The sequence below is a fragment of the Zonotrichia leucophrys genome, chromosome Z, assembly GCF_028769735.1.
Source record: "Zonotrichia leucophrys gambelii isolate GWCS_2022_RI chromosome Z, RI_Zleu_2.0, whole genome shotgun sequence".
NCBI classification, from domain to species: Eukaryota; Metazoa; Chordata; class Aves; order Passeriformes; family Passerellidae; genus Zonotrichia; species Zonotrichia leucophrys.
Window position 1 is genome coordinate 27,474,113 of NC_088200.1, and position 20,586 is coordinate 27,494,698.

At 46.0% G+C, this 20,586-nt stretch overlaps 1 protein-coding gene across 3 annotated transcripts; it reads left to right on the forward strand.

Moving 5' to 3' along the window:
• The first annotated feature begins 8,047 nt into the window (after positions 1 to 8,047).
• ISL1 (ISL LIM homeobox 1) lies at positions 8,048 to 20,359 on the forward strand. 3 transcript variants are annotated; one of them, XM_064736468.1, is made up of 7 exons: positions 8,048 to 8,264; positions 8,394 to 8,502; positions 9,376 to 9,565; positions 12,457 to 12,716; positions 14,721 to 15,007; positions 16,430 to 16,597; positions 18,874 to 20,359. In XM_064736468.1, the coding sequence occupies exons 2-7, from the start codon at positions 8,475 to 8,477 to the stop codon at positions 18,988 to 18,990; spliced, it is 1,050 nt and encodes a 349-aa protein (XP_064592538.1). In that variant the 5' UTR covers positions 8,048 to 8,264; positions 8,394 to 8,474; the 3' UTR covers positions 18,991 to 20,359. The 3 variants fall into 3 exon arrangements, with proteins under 3 accessions (XP_064592538.1, XP_064592537.1, XP_064592539.1); XM_064736467.1 differs by having other exon boundaries at positions 8,048 to 8,254; XM_064736469.1 differs by having other exon boundaries at positions 8,048 to 8,254; positions 14,724 to 15,007.
• The last annotated feature ends 227 nt before the right edge of the window (positions 20,360 to 20,586 follow it).

Here is a 20,586-nt window from a genome sequence, read left to right on the forward strand (position 1 = left end):
CATTCTTCATTCTGACATGCTCTTTCTTTTATATTCTCTTCACTGCTGGTTTCTTCCCTTCTTATTTTCTCAATTTCCAATGACACTGCATTAAATTTCTTAAACGTTTCTCTCACCTCTGCCCCTCTGTCATTCTGTTTGTTCCTCCATACATTTTTGCTCAACATATTTATCTCCCACCCCTAAAGCCACATTCATCTTTTTTTAATTTTTTTCCTACATCACATTCTTTTCACTTTAACCATTCCTTATCCGTACATTTTATCCTACAACATGGGTCAAATGCATATGGTCTTCAGATCAGATCATATCTAGTCTCCCTCCTAGGCCTTCTATTCATTTTAGTACCCCTGACAAGAGTGGGAATGACACCACCTCTTTACTGATGGCCCTTGCAATGTTGCCCAGAGTACATGTTGAGTATGGTCCAGGGGTTAGAACACTTTCACTGGCCTGCCTTCTCCAAAGTGTTTTGCTTTCTTTTACAACATGTCATGAAACTGAGTGGACCAGTGCACAACAGACAACCTACAGGCAAACTGAAAAACTGTCCTAAAGACATCAAACTTCCCCTGACCTGCAGTTCAAATACATTATATGCGTAGATAGGAAATTGATACCATTTAAAAATTCCTTATCTGCCACACATGTTTTTGGCAATGAAACTGTTAAAGCACACATTGCACTGCAGGATCTTCAGATGCCAAGTTCACCTAGTACATGTTTGTTTACCCAGGGAAACTGAAGCTGTGTGCAACACAGTTGGAAAAGTCACAATATGTGGATGCAGCTAACCATACAGCCAGAAATACACACCTTACAGAGGGAGAGAACAAACGCTGACAGGCATCTCAAGCTCTTGCCACACTTAGTCATGGTACATTTCTTGTCATGAGCTGGGATGGAATACGAGATCCTGAGAAATACAAAGGAAACCACAAGTAGCTTTAATAATGATTATATGCTCCAGATGAATGACACAAACATGTAACACATGTATTGGTGGTACCTATTGCATTAATACTTTGACTTGCTTTCTATCTACATACACACAACACCCAATTCCACCATATTGTATGATATGCCTTTCATCTTCGTACATAATGGATGGCACATGTCCCATTAGCAGGAAAAAAATTGCTAAGCCATAAGTATATTGTGCATGCTTGTTCTTAATGTAAGAGTTATTATTTATTGATGGCTTTTATTTGCCCCTGTTCAAAAGAGAGACCACTGAACAGTGGACAACACATAAAAACTCACCTCCACAGACCCTGCTTTTGCCTTCATGCATGAAAAATATTGTACAAAGGGTCACAGTCCATCTTTAATTCATCCCACTAACATTCTGGTTGCACTACCTTTCACTTAGGATTCTCCTATTTTGTACGTAGCCACTTTAACAAGTTTGTGTCTGCAGTTTTGAAAGTTGCAGTGTTAGCATTATGCAAATCCTTTTCAGTGCTTTTTTGTTTTGATTTTGTTTTTATTTTTTCCTATTGTAGTGAGGCAACCTCTCCTCCTGAGAAGTATAATGAACTGTATATGTGGCTGAGATAGTCTGCCAAAATGATCTTGTCTTTGGATTAATGAATTCTAACTTTTCCCTCTTTGGACTTGGTCTCCTTTTTGGGTGTCCCTACTACTTCTCTGGCTGTTAATTTTACCAGATTTATTTGAAGGATCTAAGCAATAATACCCAATTTTGCCGGACATAATTTTTTGTTTACATGTATTGACTATTCTCAGCTGATTAACATAGCCTCTTTAACTTCCATGCAGATAACTCTGTGTTTGGATTTAAAACGCATGGAAGGTTTTTCAGTTTTGGTTGCAGTTGTCAATTTTCTTATGTTCATTTAAGAAGCAATAAATACACCTTATAATGAACAAAGATGGGTGGTAGATCCTCTGTTGCGTCTAAAGTAGATCGCTGCCCTTCAGACAAGACTAATTGTGAAACTTAGTGTCTTACAGTTGTTATATTCCTTCATTTGTTTGGTGTTCGCTGCCGATGTTTGAGTCTAGTTGGGTTTTCTGGTTGTTTTTGGCTTGTTTTTTTGGGGGGGGGTGGGGGTTTTTTTCCTTCAAGTTGTTTTTTGGGGTCTTTTTTTGTGTGTGTGTGTTTGGCTTTTTGCTTGGTGGTTTTTTGTTTTGTTGTCTTTTTTACCGCCTGAAAGCCCGTTGCGAAGGTCAGCGAGGAGCAGGGCAGGAAAGCGAGACTCTCGGAGAGGCAGCCGGGCAGCGCCTTCCCCCGCACGGCGGCATCGGGACTCGGTGCGGCGCCGCCGCAGCCGCTGCCGGAGCGGGCCGGGGCCGGGGCCGAGCGCACCGCGCCCAGGGAAGGCTCTTCGCTGCCAGCACGGGTCCTTCGGGCAGCGGCAGCGGGTTCCGCCGGCACCGGGCGGGCTGGCGGCTCTCCGGTGCGCTCGGCCGCGGGCGGGCGGCCCGCACCCCCCGGCGAGGTGTGCCGAGCACCCAAGCGCCCTCCGGCCGGTCCCGGCGTGCCGAGGACGGGCAGTCCTTCCTCCATCCCTCCCTCCCTCCCTGCCACCCTCCCTGCCTCCCTGCCGCCCCCGCAGCCGTGGCGGCGGCCGTGGGCCCCGAGAGCGCCGGCGCCCCGCGACCGCCCCGGCTGCTGCTTTGCTGCCGTGCTCTGGTCACTGCCGCTGACGAGGACGGCGTTATTAATTTTTTAGGTGGGGGCAGCGTGGTGTTTCGGGGTTTTTTTCCTTTCCAAAGCCACACTCCAGAGAAGGGGCTGTGGGCTGTTTTCCTGGGACGTGAAGAAGAGACCATTGTACCAGCACCAAGGCGGGATGCTGGTTGGGGCTATTTCGGAGAGGGAAATTTCCCAAGGGAATCATCCTGTTTACAAGGAGGTAGAATTGGGGTGTCGTCTACGCTCATTATGGCAGGATAGACTCGTGAGGGACAGGGTTATTCCCCTGTTGGCCTCCCCTCTCGCATGCCAGTTTTGATCCGTGATGTGGGACGGGCGCCCTTCGGGACCGGGGCAGGGCCGGGCTCGGGTCGCTGCCTCCCCTCCACCGCCCACTGCGGCCCCATGGCCGGCGAGGGGAACGAAAAGGCCCGATTACCCTGGCGGGACCCCCGTCAGAGCCGGGACTTAAAAGTGGGCCTGAAACTCCCTCCCTGCCTTGAGATTTCTGTTCACCCCGGAGACAAAATCGCCGCTGTATTTCCTGTCCTCGAACACTTCCTGACACTAGGAAGATAACAAAGGGGAAAGTTTAAAGCAATAAACATCCCCAAACTGCCTCGCTCCCCATGTGCGTCCAGGCTGCCGGCGCTAACGCCAGGCACCACTCGGCTGACGGGAAACTGGGCTTTTCCATGCCTCGGCCCGACCCGCGCTCTGACACTTCCTTAACATCTTTTGGGGACCTTCCCCTCCCCAGAATTGGCGGGGATTTGTTTTCCCCACCTGCCAAAGACCTTACTCCCCTGCCTAGGCTGCCCATGCCAGCGTGTCCAATTCTGGCTGGATGAAAAAGCGGCTGCGGTGATGCCGGTCAGTCCTGAGGAGACGCACCGAGTCTTCCTGAACTCCGAGAAAGGTTCTAGGAGAGAAAGGGTGGCTGCGTTCTGCTTTTCTTTTCTTTTTTTTTTCTTTTTTTTTTTTTTTTTCCCTTTTTACTATTTTTTTTTTTATTTAAGCAGTAGCGGGATTTAATAAGCTTGATTGTATTATTAAAAGTCAGGAGGGCGTGCAGAAGAAGCCCACTGACAGGTTTTCTTCTGTTTTGATATATTTAGTGCTGTTAAGGTGCACTTCTCCCTCACATGCAGTAGCTAAGACTTGAAGATTAAAGATCGCACACCTCTAGATGAGTCAAAGCCTACACCCCGGAGCAGCTAATTCATTTCGTGATTGATTTCCCCGCTGAGCTGTTTCCAGTTTCAGCCTTGTGCGAAACCTCTTCCCCTCTCCGCACGTCCACCGCACGGGCTCCTCACCACGTTCCGCAAGACAGCGAGGGGAAATCTGAACCTCTGGGAACCTCAATTCCGGACACTTCTCGCAAAGCATCTTTTTGGTCCAAAGCTCCTCAAGTTTTAAACCGGAGCAGACTCAAGGAGGCTTTCTGCCCGCCCGACTGGCGAGGCTGCGCTGAGCCACCGCCGTAGCGTGGCACAAAAGCAGCTCTTCCTACCGGAGCGGGAGATTCGCTGTGTCCTGCGGCCAGGTCCCTCCTCTGAACCCCGGGACGCTGAACGCGACGAGCGCCGGAGGGGGGGCCAAGGAGCCCTGGCTGTCTGTCCCTGCGCACCGGGCACACGGCCGCCGCAGCCCGGCACCGCCTCAGCAAGGGCATCTCACCCTTCTCTCCAGCCCCTGGAGAACCCACTTCCTCTCTTCCGAAACCAGCAACACCTCCTTAATCATTTCCCAAGGCTGATTTAGCTGATTTTTTTTTTTTTGGTCTCCCCTGGGAAACCATCCTAGTTTTTGCCACTAAGCAAACCCAGGACAGAATTTATAGCAGTTCTTTACAGGACGGAAAGGGTTAATCACCGCTGTTGGGTTGGGGGTTGTGATTTTTTTTGTTGTTGTTGGTGGGGGTTTTTTTTGTTTGTTTGGTTTTTTGTTTTTTGCCCCCATTCCCTTCCCTCGAATGCATATAATCTCATTTGAGCCCCTCAACGTGATGAAAGCTATTGATTTCTGTGTAGAGTCACCGACTTTTAGCAGACTTTCCCAGCCCCCATCCCTAAAGTAAATAAATACGATAGAGGGGAGGGAAAAAACATGTATTTTCGGAAGCGTCTCATATATGTACAAATCTCGGTTTACGTCTTCCCATTCACGTGTATAGTGATATCCTTCACCAGGGTTTTCCTCTAAATACCTTATCCATTGAAACTGGCAGTTCCTCTCATTATTCCACTCCCTTAAACCTGATTCTGATGCCTGCTAAATATAGAGCTTCGCCTTACTGGTAACGCGAATCGAATACACAGTAAGCAAATCAGTAGCACGGGAGGGGAAAAATCCCCTTGATCAAAGCCCTCCTTTTTTCCCAATCCTGGTTTGTGGGGCGGAGACAGCTTTCTCTCTTGTTGCACATTATTTGCAACGATCAAGCTTAAAATGCAGTCACCTCTCCCAGAAGTAGTAGTTAAACCAAAAGTTAGGCTGTGGGGGTTAATAGAATTTCAATCAGATTGAATTATTTTCAATCAAGGGTCTAACGGTGAGAAATAAGATGTGTTATCTCAAGTATGGGAGGAGCTGTACTTTAAGCAGGTCATGTTTTAAAAATATATCCAAACATCTAAGCGGGAAAAAAAATGCCTAGAACGCAGTACGGGAAAACACCTTCTCTCTTCGAGTTTCATAAAATCCTGGAATTTTCTTTTTCTTAGCCATTGGGTGACTCTTTTTTTTTTTTTTTTTTTTAATTACTCGGACGTTTTTCCAGCTCGCAGCAAGCGAGGTCACCCCGGGGGGAGGTGGTGGGGTGGGGGCCGGAAGGACGGGGTGCCCCTCGGGGAGGGCTAGAGGATGGCATTTGCAGCGCACCGGGAGGAAGGACACAAAAGGTCCGAGACGCGCCCGCCGCCGCCGCGCGGGGCCGCGCTCGCTCGCCCCGCGGCCAGCAGAGGTCGCCGCGCAGCCTGCGCGCCTCGAGCGGCGGGAGGCCGGCCCCGCACCGCGCTGCCCCGCGGAGCGCACCGCGCCAGCTCCGCACCGCACCAGCCCCGCACCAGCCCCGCACCGCGCCAGCTCCGCACCGCACCAGCCCCGCACCGCACCGGCCCGGCACCAGCCCCGCACCACACCAGCCCCGCCGGTAGCGGCAGGGCCGGCAGGCACACGAGCAGAAACCGGGCGCCGCCGCGCGCACCCGGCCCAGAGAGCGGTGCAGGGACGACCCTGCAGCTGGGGATTTCAGTGAAATTGGCTATTACAGGCGGTCTGCCCCAAACTTGTGCCAGGCTGTCCGAAGCTGCCCGGCTCAGAAGTCTTCCAATCTGCTTTTTGCTTTGCTTAAGTAACACAGAGAATTACAGCTACCACTCTGATACCTAAATGCCTAAGTATTCGTAGTTACACGTATACAGAATATTTTCTATATACCCATGTAAATAACCACCCCCATATATCTGTATACTTCCAGTTTCTTGGGTGTGGAAGTGATCACCCAGAAGAGTTGCATAGCACACCGTTTATTTAAACGTCGGATATGTAAATCAGCTGTGTGCCCGTGTTTACAACCATATCTTTACCTCCTGACACTATCTTGAGATCATTTCAGGGCAGTTTAGTTATCTCCGCAAGCGGCAACACTGGGTCCCGCTTCTTGTTTGAAATAAATCTGGAGGGTGTGTTTATTCCCTCAGCTTCGGAAAGAAAAACATCTCGCAAAGTAAGTTAGAAATGCAAGATTGTCCATTGATTAGTAGCTCTCTCAGCAGCATATGCGAGTTTCAGAACTATTTCTTGGCTCTTTCATCCCAATCAGACATCCCTGTGGAAAATTATTCTGCATGAATATGGCTTTGCCTCTCTTAGACCCAAACTCAGTTGCCTCGTACAAACATGGGACATTGAAAACAAGTATATTTTCCTGATGAACAGTGATTGGAGGGCACTTCTACCCTACGTTGATGAGGGCAGTATAATAGCCCATATGGAACAGAAGACAAAAATGGGATCTAGACAAACTCAAAGGGAACGTTTAAATCCGGGTGTGGAGGGGGGATGTTCGAAGAGCCTGGGACAGTCGTGCTCGGGTACGGTTCTGCACAGACTGAAGGACGGTCACCAAGTAGCCGAAGGGGAATCTGCCCTTTGAAAAACACACACACAAAGAAAGCAGTGGCTCTGTCTAAGATGCGTTTTGCCCAGTTTGGGAAACTTTCAGATGACTGCCTTCTGGAATCCGAGGGGCGCCGTGCGCCGCTGCGCAGACGAAGGCGCGGACAGCGCACGGCACCTCTCCTTGCCGCGGCTCTCGGGTGAGGACTCCCCACATCGCCTCCAGGGAGCAGCGCCGCAGGTCCGCTCCGACAGCAAATCCGCCACTTCTCCCCACCCCCTCCTCTTCTTTTCTTTCCTTTTTTTTTTCCCTTTATTTTTTTCTTATTTCTCTCTCTCTTTTTTTTTTTTTAATAATAAGAACTTTAAGGGATTCTCTTTGTTGGAGAGAGGCAGAAGTTATTGAGAGACAATTTAAGGTAAATATTCGTACCTTCTTCGATCTTGTGTTTAACAGAAATATTGCAGATTTTATCCATGAATTTAAGAGAAAGAGGCTGGAGGAGAAAAGTAAACAGTCCCATCTCGTGGCTGGGGTCGTGCTCAGACAGCCCGCCCTACCCTCCCTCTTCAGGGGTATCACCGCCTGGGCAAAGCAGAGCGTGGCACCCGCCGGGGAAAGACAAAGGCTCAGGAGGAAAACAGTTGGATTAACACCACCACTAAAAAAATTACATATACATACATACATACATATATATATATATATATATATATACATACATACACACATATATACACACACATATATATATATATACATGCATACATATATATATATATATATATACCCACACAAATATAGACATATGTATATGTATAGGTATATGTGTGTACGTATATAAGTATATGTATATGTAAATATCCATATGGAAACAGTGCATGTCGCGCAGTAAGCCTGGACGGGGGAAGGGGTATAGGAGCCCGAGCGGGGGCCGGGAAGGAAAATGAAAGGTGTGACGGGAGATAAGCGACGGCGATGGAGGAGAGCGACAAGCCGAAAGTATAAAGGGAAATACAAATAAGGAGCGAGGAAAAGTTGGCCGCGCGAACCCGAGCCGGGCGGCCGCGCCGCCAGACGCTGAAATATGATAATGGAGCAGCTGCGCCGCGCGGCCCCCAGCCAATGGCCGTGAGCGGGCGTGACGTGCCCGCGCGTGACGTCGCGCCAATGGCGAGCGGGCTGAGTTGGAGCAGAGAAGTTTGAGTAAGAGATAAGGGCGAGGCGAGTGCCCGCGCCGCCAGCGCCCAGTCCGGCACCGCCGCGCCTCCGCACCGCACCCGGCACCGCGCACCGCACACCGCACCGCGCCTCGCCGCGCCGCTCCTGCGCCGCCACCGCTCCGCACCGCGCCCGCGCCGCTACGCGTGGACGGACCCCGCCGCGCCCCCGGCGCCGCGCCCCGCGCCGCGCCTCACCGCGCGTCCCCTTCTCTCTCCGCAGCCCTGACAGTGTCTCCCACGCCGGTGGTGTTTTGTACCATTTTCTTTTTTTTTCCCCTTTTATTTTTCCGATTTCGATTTTTTTCCTTTTTTTTTTTTTTTTTTGCCTCTGTTAATACTTCTATTTTTTTATTATTATTATTATTATTATTCTTGTTTTTAGCGACAGCTTTCAAACCTACTTTGGGGTCTTAAAACGAAACCGTACACCATTTCACTGTGGACATTACACCCTCTTACAGATATGGGAGACATGGGAGACCCACCAAAAAGTAAGGCGGAATCTTTACCGTTGTTGGAATAAATGTGCTGTCTATTGTAATCGTCTCAGGCAGACGAACTGCTAAAGTGGTGAACTTCATTTGAATGGTAGAGAAGGTGCCTTTGTTACCATGCCTGCATGCTTGCTCTGTCGTAGCCTTGTATGTTAACAGCCTGGGGTCCTACTCTTTTTTAAAGCTTGGGGAGCAGACAGGATTTTGTTGGGATCTCCAACGAAGGAGCCTTAAATTCTTCTCATGATAGACTGCGGTGAGGCTGTCTGACTATCCAGCACCTAGTCGGTCTAGGAATATTAACATTAGACTTGCAAAAGAGAGCAAGTGACAACCGTAATGATGCTTGTTCTTGCTAGAAGCCTCGATTCCCTTCTTCTGAGGGAAAGGGCTCAGTGGGAAGTGCACCCCACCATGCTTCATCTTTTCCAGTCAGAGCCTCTTAAAATACGAAATGAAACACATAGGTACTCTCCTCGTAAGGCAGGGCGTTCAAACAAGTCAACAATAAAATAAAAATTGAACAACGTGGGAGTTTGGAGTTTTGATTCCGTGCAAGGTTTTTGAAATTGGGACCTTCACCCCAAAGATTCTTCACATTTGCATTTTTAGCATATGTTCTGCTTCCTTTCTAAGGGAGGCAAGGTTTTGATAGCACACTACAATTGCCACCCAAAAGTGTAATATTCTTTAAAAAAACAACCTCAAAAACCCCAACAAACGCCCCCCCCCAAATATACAAACAAACAAAAAAGGCAGAAACCAAACAATGCTCCCACAATATGCTTTATAAGGGAATGACATTAAAAGTGTGTTTATCTCTGTAGGAGAGTAAACGGTTAGTCAATCATGTATTTATTTTCATTTCAGAAAAACGTCTGATTTCCCTATGTGTTGGTTGCGGCAATCAAATTCACGATCAGTATATTCTGAGGGTTTCTCCGGATTTGGAATGGCATGCGGCGTGTTTGAAGTGTGCAGAGTGTAATCAGTATTTGGACGAGACCTGTACGTGCTTTGTTAGGGATGGCAAAACCTACTGTAAAAGAGATTATATCAGGTACGCCATTTACGTTGTTTAATTGTTCGGTGAGATTTTATTTTTCTTTTTAACTTTATAAATTAGACGGAGAAATTAGGAGGGAAAACTGTGAGGAAGCGGGTAAAAGATAATTGGTATGCCTTTATGTGTTTTCCCATGAATAGACCTGCGAGGAAAAAAGTTAGTAGTGAAGTTTTTTTATTTCTTCTTTTCAAATGCAGATATCTGTATTCCTAGAACTAGGCTCGGGACCGTGTAGGACCTTTCAGAGGACTTTGGCAATGCATCCTGTGATTCTAACCAAGGGGAGAATCGTAGATAACGAATAATATTTTCAGTAGGCTAGACACTATGATCAACATGGAACTGATCACTTTCTAGGACAACCTGAGAAATGCATCTCTGTTTCTGCACAGGCATAGTGGCATTCAAAAGAAAGGCACTTCAAGCATGTATGCCGTAAACATAAATACACGGGTAGGGAAAAAAAATATAAAAAACCCCTTCTTAAACTAGGTCTATCAAAAACAAAAAACAAAAAGAAAACAAAACCAAACCCCAAATTTCCTTCGGACTGGAGGATGCTTTTACGGGGACGTTAAAACCTAGACCGAAATGTTTCTTAGCTAAAATAACTGACATTTAATCTTTTTTAAATATTAACCCCTTTGGTGATATCTGACTGGCTTTTCTTTCTTATCTTATCTGTACTGATGAATTAGACAGAGCAGATCAAATTGCCCATCATCTGTTCGCGAACAATTGGGTATATTTAGATAATGGAACCGCTTCCTTCCTCACATTAAAATCTGGTAACTGATAAAATGTGAGAGTTGCCAATGCTGACACTATAGAGAAACGAAAGGAGGAATTTCGAGTGTGTTTATTATTTGTGCTCCTGGGTCATGCTGATCCGTTTCAGTGTCGCCTACTGGGTTTGCCAAATCATAAGTTTGTGTGACACTGAGGTATGAACAATTTTATTTTCTGCAGAAAGTTTTGGAAGGAAAGCACCTAGCCATCTAAGATATCTTCTGATTTCTGTATAATTCTGAATTGAAATAAAACCCTCGATTCCTTCCTTCTCTAGTGCACAATTTATAAGCAGACCGTTCCTTCAAGCCATTGTGAGATTATTCTCCAAGTTCTAAAATGGCGAAAGCCAGAGCTTTTTTTCTTTTTTTAATTCTTTACTTTTAAAACAATGCTGGAACTGTTCTCTTAAATGTTGTCCTTTCTCTAAATTCAAATGAAAGGAAAACATTTGGACCAAAATGTGTTCACTTACCTTTTTATAGAACTAAGCAGAAGAAATTTGAGCAGAAAAAAAAAAATCAGCTCTTTTAAATTAATACGGAATACATTTAATTTGCTACAATTTAAAAAGGAAAAAGTACATTACATGCAAGATGGCTTTGAATTAGACCATGAGCCAATTTCTATGTGTCAAACCTGTGGGCAACCACTGCGCAACTTTTGTACCTATGAATGCACCTACTTTACGGTCACTCTGTTCTTTTGCTGTTCAGCCGTTTGTTTGTGTTTTTTCCTTCTCAAAACTGTGTAATTCGGGCATATGTAGTTCTGAACATAGGATTAGTGCACTTCTATAGCCATAAGAGCTAAAGAAGTGTATACTCACAAGCATGTATTACAGACTGTCTCTCTAAGGAAGTATACTGGTGAGGAAATTGGTGGGGATAAATAGTAGCTCAGTTTTAGGAACAGCTTTCGCAGTTTATGTACCAGCACATTTTTCAGTGCATGTACCCATACATTTGTGGCCAGGTGTTAATTTTAATCGTATCAAGGACTTCTGGCTAATAAGCATCCTGTGGGAGACGACAGAGTGTGCAGTACGACACCAGAGTTGGAGCATTTTCTTATGTTTGTCTGCTGGCGGGTGAGCTGTCGTCCTCTCCTCCATGGGAGACGAGGAGCCCGCCACCCACTCCAGAAAATCATAATTTGCTTTGTGAGGCTGTCAGCGAGAGGTTGCCCTCCCATTCCTACCGGAGCGTTTGAGCCCCGGCTCAAGGTGGGAGAGTCAGGAGGAGAGACGGGGCAGGGACGCGGAGGTAGAGACAAGCTGCAGAGTCAGAGCACCGAAACTGCCTTTTTGTTGGGGGCGGGAGAGAGGATTTACGCTGCTGTACGTGTAAGCTCGAGGAGACATGTGTGTTATGCTTATATTGTTGTATTAAATTAAGCTGGTGAGAGGAGCCCAGGGGAAGAGAGCCGGCCCTGGCAGTTTCCCCTGCTGGGTCCCGGGGGCTGAGTTGACGGCAGCCCGCACACACATCAAGCGGCGCAAGTCTTGAGTGGGTTCCGGGCGAAAAGTATCACAATTTGGTGAAGCTGGCACGTTTGTGTCACGGAGGGCAGCTTCGGCAGTCTCGCCTTCCCCTGGTGTGCCCGGGCAGACTGGTTCAGACCCAGGCCAGGCTAGGTCAGGTGAGGAGGCAAGGAGAGGGCAGGGATGGCCCCAATCCTGCAGCAGCCGGAGCGCTGGGGCAAGAGGGAGAGGTTGGATATCCTCGGGAAGAAACGGGGCCGGTTTTTTGTTTCTTCCTACACCTCTGCCTCCCAACTCTCCTCTTTCACCGGTGTGTTTGTGTCCACTCCGCCTTTTATGGCACGGACTTCAGGGCACCGACTGAGAGTGAATCCGGCTTGTTCCTTTTCTCTTCTGGCTTCTGTATTTTCCATGCTTTTTAAAGCAGTGGATTGCGTGTGGCGCGTCTACGCGGGGCCAGGGGCTGCCCACGAGCGGGAGTGAAAACCTCTTTCTTTTTCCCTTTCCTTTCTCCCCCCTCCCCCCCCGCCCCTTCCCTGCCCTCCCCCTTCCCCCTCCCGTGCTCTCCCTGCTTCCCTCCCTTCTTCTTCTTTCTGGGCTGGGCCCTGCTCAGGTTATACGGCATCAAGTGCGCCAAATGCAGCATCGGCTTCAGCAAGAATGACTTCGTGATGCGCGCCCGCGCCAAGGTGTACCACATCGAGTGTTTTCGCTGCGTGGCCTGCAGCCGCCAGCTCATCCCCGGCGATGAATTCGCACTGCGGGAGGACGGCCTCTTCTGCCGGGCGGACCACGACGTGGTGGAGAGGGCCAGCCTGGGCGGCGGGGACCCTCTCAGCCCCCTGCATCCCGCTCGGCCGCTGCAGATGGCAGGTACCGCCCGCTCCCAGGGCCGCGGAAACCGGCGGGGTTTGGCCATGCCAGGTCCCCCTCCGGGCGGCGGGGAGAGCCCCATGGTCCCAGCGGGTCCCGCGCCTCCTTTGAGAGCCGGGCCTGAGCGTGCGCGCCCGAGGAGAGGCGGTGGCGGAGGCGCGCCCCACGCTCGGGGCTGCTGCCGGCCCGGCTGCCGCGGGGAGCGCCCGCGGTGGCGGAGGCGAGGGGCGGAACACCTGCGCAGGGGCCGCGCCCCCCCCCGCCCCCAGCCTGCCTGTCCTCCGCCTGCCCTCCTGCCTGCCCTCCGCCTGCCCGCGCCGCGCTCCGAGCGCCGGACTGCCCGGGGCAGCCCTGAGCCTGAGCCGGAGAGGGACGAACCGCTGCGGAGAGCAGGTCTGAGCTTTCAGAGCCCTCCGCTGCCTCAGGAGCGAGCGGAGGAGCTGTTCTGGGCGCTGGAGGAAGTAGGGTCTGAAAAGAGATAGACTTCATAACTACAGGCTGGCGCTTAGGCTGTAATTTAAAACTGTCAACAAGCTAATCTTCGGTGATTGCCTTTTAAAGTGACTCTTGCCTTCTTGAAACGTTTCATGTAATTTGATGAGAATTTCATCTCAAAACTCAGCCTTGTAACTTCAGAGTCGCCCACCTTACAACTTCATTCACACTTCCAGTTCTCGACGGGTACGTCAGGCACTCAGAGACCCTTAGCTTTAGGAAGGGACACTTCTCTGAGGTTGACTAGGCTGGACAATACAAGCTTGGCCAGCCTTTTTGCTATGCAAGTGACTGTGACTCGGAAAGTTATTTGTAAATACAACTATTCTAAAACGGCCTCATTTCCCTCTTCTGAGCTGCTTTCAGGTGACAAATCTATATATACGGAGAAATACTCCCGTAACTGGTCCGAACAGAATTCTGAGACTGTGCTTCTATATCGTGTTTGTGCCATGTCTCCGAAAGGCTTAGTGTGTCGGCAGGTACAATACTGATAAGATTTGAAGCCTTCATATTGTAGTCATCGCATTTACTGATGTATTGTTACGATTAGAAAAGTCGGAACCCGACTGCACAAAAGCGAGCACTTCTGACTGTTAGCTAAACAGTTTGAGGAAAAAAACCAAAACAAAACAAATACTGTTTTTGTTTTCCCCTCGACTGGGTCAGATTGCACATAATAGCTACAGCTACACAACGCACAGAAGAATTGCAGAACAACAGGAACCCTTAGAGCTCTTGATGTGATGCCATCTGTAGTTTTGCATTTCTTGGCAGTTTCTACGACTTGGTGGGCATGCTCTCCTTTTAAAAGCACTAGATAGATATTTTTTAATTATTCATTCAAAGTATAAGCAAATGCACCTATCACCTCCACTTTTTAAGATAAATCTCATCTCCCGGGCTTTGAGATACGGAGCTCTCCCAGGGCTTTTTTTTCCATTAGCATGGTGAAGAGGATTTGGCCTGTTTTGCTCTGGTTTGGAAGAGTCAAACTGCCAGGAGCTGTTGTACGTTATCACTGCTTCTGGTTAAAATGAGCTAGGTTCACTATACAAGAAGCAGACCCGAATTATGATTAATTTAAGAAGTATTCTTTCACTAATTTTAGGGCCAAAATTCTGTTTTGGTGATTTGTCGGGAAGTAAATACATAAAACCCTTCTGCTCCTTTCCTAGCGCACATACACCTTAGCTAACTTGCCCTCCCCTGTCAAGTTTCATACAGGTTCAAGCTTCTGTCATTAGGGGTTTTAGGGGGGTGGTTTGTTTTTGCAAATTAATTGTCTGTGGAGTCAGAAATGTCAGTCACTCCAGCAGTGCATAAAGCAGAGGAGGCTGCAGCAGCTCCGATAGATCTGAGTGCTTGAGTGGCCTTTGAAAGAGGGTTCATCACCCGCCCCCCCGCCCGCCACCTTCCCCTGTCCCACCAGCTTAGATTCATAGTCTCTGCAGACTCCCTGCTTCCTACTCATGGGGATCCTGTTCCTCCCTTCCCCTTCCCTTACAGCAGAACCTATCTCTGCCAGACAGCCAGCTCTGCGGCCCCACGTCCACAAGCAGCCCGAGAAGACAACCCGAGTCCGGACTGTCCTGAATGAAAAACAGCTTCACACCTTGAGGACCTGCTACGCTGCCAACCCCAGACCTGACGCCCTCATGAAAGAGCAGCTGGTAGAAATGACTGGCCTCAGCCCAAGGGTCATCAGGGTTTGGTTTCAAAACAAGCGATGCAAGGACAAAAAAAGGAGCATTATGATGAAGCAACTTCAGCAGCAGCAACCCAATGACAAAACTGTAAGTGGCTTCAGCCTCTGTCCGTGTCTGCCTTAATTCCCAAGGAGAAAAGCTTGGTGTACGTCCGGCCCGGACAGCCGCAGGGCTCGGGCTGATGGTGTTAGTTTTTTGCGATCTCCCTGAAAACAAAGAAAACGATACTACTTAGCCATCATCCGTTAGTTTCTGCTGTCAGTGCAATAGAAACAGACCACAGCGAGGAGCCGACTTAGGCTGCTTAGGCGTACTAAGAATTTGTGGAGCTAACAATACGCAGTAGCTTAGACTAACTTCTCTGCAGCATGAATGAGACCTGCAGAGCTTATGGGATGTAATAAACCCAGTCTCGTCTAACATTTATACTGCAAATGCAAAGGGCTTCTTAGTGAGAAAATGACGCCTTTGACCTCTTCAGTGTTTTTAAGCAGGAGTAAATCCATAAATAAAAATAGTTAAAAATAAAAGGTAAAACTAAAATAAGAGGGTTTTTTTAGCACTTTGCATCCCACAAAGTGTGTGTATCGGTCAGTGCACTTACTGCAGAAAAAGACAAATGCAATGCAAATTTTTCGGAATTACCATAGTGTTTACAGGTTAATTTATATATACTTATATCTATGTAGAGCTCTTTTCTGCAGATGTATGCATGGGTGATATAAACAAGCGGCATGCACTGGGTTCATCAGAACAAGTTATCTGTTTCTATTTTAAGCCAAATTTGTTTCTTTTTTATTGTTGTTGTAAGTCTACTTGAAGAAGAGTCTGTTACTCTCCTTGTGTATATTGACTGACCCGGGAATGACTATTAATTCATAAGGCTGCCTAATTAAGTGGAATTTAAGGAGTTTCATTTTACCCTGTTGAAATGCAATAAAACACGGTGTTATTAACTCGCCTGAACAATCGTGGAGGCTTGGAGTTATGTTGTACACTGTGCCTGCACCACAGGGCATACTGAGAGGGCTGGGGGGGCTTTCTTTTTTCTTTTTTTTTTCTTTTTTTTTTTTTTTTTGGAAAGAGCGAACTAATGACGGGCCCCAGGTTTGCTGTGCACTGGATATACGATCCAGCTAAGGTCACGCAAAACAAAGCCAGACTGGACGCGAACTACAGAGGGGAGCGGGATTAGCCGTTTCTCGTTCTGAGACGTCCATTGGCAGTCGAGATACCGAGTGCTCATGTTCAAGAGAGCTTAGGGCGGAGGGGATATGCCTTGAGACGAATAGGAGGATTAAAGGGAAAGAAAGTAAACTTCCACCGTGATAAATGCAGCGAGTAGAAACGGGCTGACCCAGAGTAGAATAGAGTAAGACATTCACAGCAGATTAACAAAGCAAATACAAGCGACCGTATAGATAAGATAGAAAGCAGTTTATTGACTCAGCGTTTATACACAATAAAGCTAACCAAGCTCATTAACATCTTTTGCCGGGCTGTTTACAGAATATCCAAGGGATGACAGGAACTCCAATGGTGGCTGCTAGTCCGGAGAGACATGACGGCGGTTTGCAGGCGAACCCCGTGGAGGTGCAGAGTTACCAGCCGCCCTGGAAAGTACTGAGTGACTTCGCATTGCAGAGTGACATAGACCAACCTGCTTTTCAGCAACTAGTAAGTGTCGGTTCCCCGCCCGAGCCAGCCGGTACCCGGGTCAGAGCAATGGGCGATTCACTCCAGGTGCCAGATGCTCTCAGAGAGACAAGCAATCCAGATTAACTGGGTTTTCCAGAAATTGCAAGGCGTGCACGACTGCATCTGTAAAAGCAGAGAACTGAATTGATTTCACAGAGGTTGGTGCAAAATCGATCTTAGTGTACAGCAGAGATATTTCTGAGTGTGAGTTTGGATAAGGCCCGACTCAGGTCAGGCCTTCATTATCATAATAGCTTGCACGCTCCTGAAAACTGAAAGCACTTCACCGAAGCATTCTTTATATGTCACTTAATTGTACTTATATCTGTGAAAGCAGTTTCTAGAATTCACCCCTCCCACTTCAGACTGATTTTGCCTTTATGCTGTAGGATGAATTTTAAATACATGATTAGTGTCAGCCACGGCCCTTGTTTTGTCAGACAAATATGACCTCTTAATTAGAATATCAAAGTCTGTGTCTTAAGCATGTACTTCTAGATATAACTTTATGTATCCATATATACACATTAATCTGTACACATATATAGCTTACATTAAGTGTTGTTCTTTGGAGAGGAAATTGCTAGTGCGTATTTAGGAGAAAAATTTGAGTCATCTAATAAACTACCTTAAGCCAGATCAAAATAGACCTTTTAGAAGAAATGCCGTCCTTAACTCACTTCCTTATGCCTATGTCACTTGGCAGTCCATATGGGACCATATCACCAACAACACTTAGGCACAACAAGGTGAGTTAAGGAGAGAAGTTCAGTCTTAAGTCAGTTTCCTGGCCTAAGTCTGTTAAAATCAGATATTTAAAATAGAAAGGTACATTGTGTATAGTATTTCAGGGATTCAGAATAAAATGAAAAATTATGAAAAATTAACATGCAAATATTTTTTTGATCTGTTGGGCTTTTTTTTTTTTGCTTTTTTTTTTTTTTTTTTTTTTTTTTTTTTTACACCAAGTGATGGAAGACAAAGGTTTGTAGTTGAATTAGCACTGTGTTCAGACCTTTTCGGTTTAGTATCATGCTCTCCTGCAGAATCCCTTTTCTTTTGCCCAACAGCAATCTGCAGTGCGTTCCCCTCGCTGGCACACTATGCTTACTCAGGAAACTGTAGCACAGCAGCAGGGCTATTTGCATCCTCTTACATCTAAAGCAACCACTGCTTTTCCTGCTTTAATCAAGCTGTCCATCAGACGAGAGAAAAAATTATCTCCTCTGGTTGCTTTACTTACTGTGCCTTAACAAAATACAAGACTTTAAAAATCTTTGATGCAGTGAGGTTTTGTATTAAATTGTTCAAAAAAGGGAATAAAAAAAGGCAGGATGGAAGATGGATAGTCCAAGTAAATAGACCATTAGATTGACAAATTAATATTGATATACATTCAACATAATATGTGATACTGAAAAGAGCTAAATTAAAGAATAGTGGAAGGAACAGACCATTCATTGGCCGTTCAAGACACGGCTCTAATCTGGAAACGGCCTTAATCACAGAATTGGCCAGCTAAATAGGTGCCAAATAAATGCTTCTGGATTAACAAAGCTTCACCCTTCAAGTCATGCCTTTTCCCAGCACTACTCCTAAACTAACAGGAGCAGCGGGGCACATTAAGATGGAATAGTGTGACCTTTTTTATCAAACAGACTCTCATTAAGAAGAGATAGCACTAGCCTCGAATCAGGAATGAAAGCGGATGGCTGATTTCAAATGCCTTCTGCTCCTGGATGCTCCTTCCAGGTTTATTTTGGTATGTGCACAAAAGGGGAAAATAGTAATCTTTCAGTTTCATGTCAAGAAAACACATGCACTCCTACATAATTTACTAGAACATCCTCTCGGGATTGTCACTCTTGCAAGGCAGGGAAGGAGGCCTCATTAATAAGTTTGTTTGCTTATTTACTTGATTTTTTCAGTCTTCTTTTTTCCATTTTTTTAAATATACTTTTTCTTGGTGATTTGGCCAAAGGCCTGAAGAAGGTTCCTGTGAAGTCAATGGGGAAGCTAAACAGAGCAACCAGCAGTGACACAGCCTCCTGTGCAGATGTATAAGGCCTATTGGCTGCATGCCTTGTATATTTATTTTTGTGTTCTTCTTTGCGTGCTACTTTTCTTTGAGTTTTACAGTTGTAGCAACAGTTCTTTTTCTTATTTTTCTTCTTTTTTCCCCCCCCCCCCCCTCTCTCTTTTTTTTCCTTTTTTTTTTTTTTTTTTTTTTCTTTTTTTTTTTTTCTTTTTGGCAGGTTAATTTTTCAGAAGGAGGACCTGGTTCCAATTCTACTGGAAGTGAAGTAGCATCAATGTCCTCTCAGCTGCCAGATACACCCAACAGCATGGTAGCCAGTCCTATTGAGGCATGAGGAACATTCATTCAAATATCTGTTGTTGTTGTTTCTGCCCTTACCCTCAACCCTGTTGAAGAGAGTGGGAAAGTGAACGTGTTGGGACTTCGAAATTTAGGGGGAAAGAATACTTAACAACCCTGTAACGAACCTAGCAAGGAACTGCTCCATGAGATGAACGGAGTCATATTTGAAAAGACAAGGTAATATGGTAGCAACACTGTGAAGACAATCATGGGATCTTACTAGAAAAAAAAATACTTAAAAGAACCACAAACCCTGTGCTTTTCAATTGTCAGAGAAGTATCAAAAAGACATTTTCCAGATATAATGGATTTGTACTCGTGGATCTCAAAAAAAAAAAAAAAAAGGAAATCTTTTCATTTGACTGCACATCTTAGGGAGAAACCAAGGTAGAGGGAGTTTCTATCCGGTCCCTCCCATTCCGAATGGTGCTGTTTCTATATTGGGGATAGCCTTGCCAAAAGAAGCTCCAGTAGGTTTTCCATCATCAGGAAAGAGACGATTCAGCCCTGCATTGCTGAAAGATTCCTTGCAGGAAGGTGGAGCTGCATTGGTTTGCAATGTTGTTTTTAGTTGACTCTTAACAAGGGGTTTATCCTGGGTCTCTTCTAGCATGCCTGTAGCGGGGTTTTGATTTTGTTTGGTTGAGATCCACCCCCTATTAAGTGTGATGCGATTAAAAATAGGTTTTTGAATTCCTCTTTAAAGGCGAATTTATAAAAACATTGCAACAAGGTATACCTCTATTTTGCCACAAAGCGTCTCGGGATTGTGTTTGAAATGTGTCCGCCCAAGAACCTTCCCCTCCCCCAGAGATGTGTATAGTCATTGGTTATAACGACTGTTTTTCTCTCTTTCCTTTCTCTTTATCTCTCACTCTCTAGAAAAAAAAATAGGAAAAAAAGTAAAAAAAGAAAATAGGACAAGTAAAAAAAAAAAAATCACTCCTTTTGTTTGCTCTTGCATTGCAAAATTATAAAGTAATTTATTATTTATTATCGGAAAACTTGCCACTTTTCATGTCAGTTGACTATTTTTTTTTTGTTTGCTGAAGTAAAAAAGAAAAAAGAAAAAAAAAAAAAAAGAAAAGAAAAGGTTGTACCGTGGTCTTTGAATTATATGTCTAACTCTATGTGTTTTTGTCCTTTTTCTTTCCTTAAATATGATGTGAAATAAAAGCGCCATATGTAGAATTATTATATCTTCAGGACTATTTCACTAGATAAGCGTTTGGAATAGAAATAATAATAATAATAATAATAATAATATTAACATTAAATAATGAACAAAGTTCCCTCTTTTAAATATTTACAGGTTAGCAGCTAAAATACCTGAAATAAAATATTGCATGCAAAGCCGGTCATTAGTGAATAAAAGGAGTGTGATATTTTATTGCAAGTATTAACGACCAGCTTGTAAATTTCCGTTTCAACAACTGTATCAGGGCTAGTTGGATGCCTTAGCTTTCAATCGATAACGTTAGAAAGTCTCTTGTTCCCCCACCCCATCCCTTGCCCTTAAAAGTGATATTATTCTAGGCATGATCAGACATAACGTTAAGACATCTAAAGAACTGAGAGCTCAGGCTTT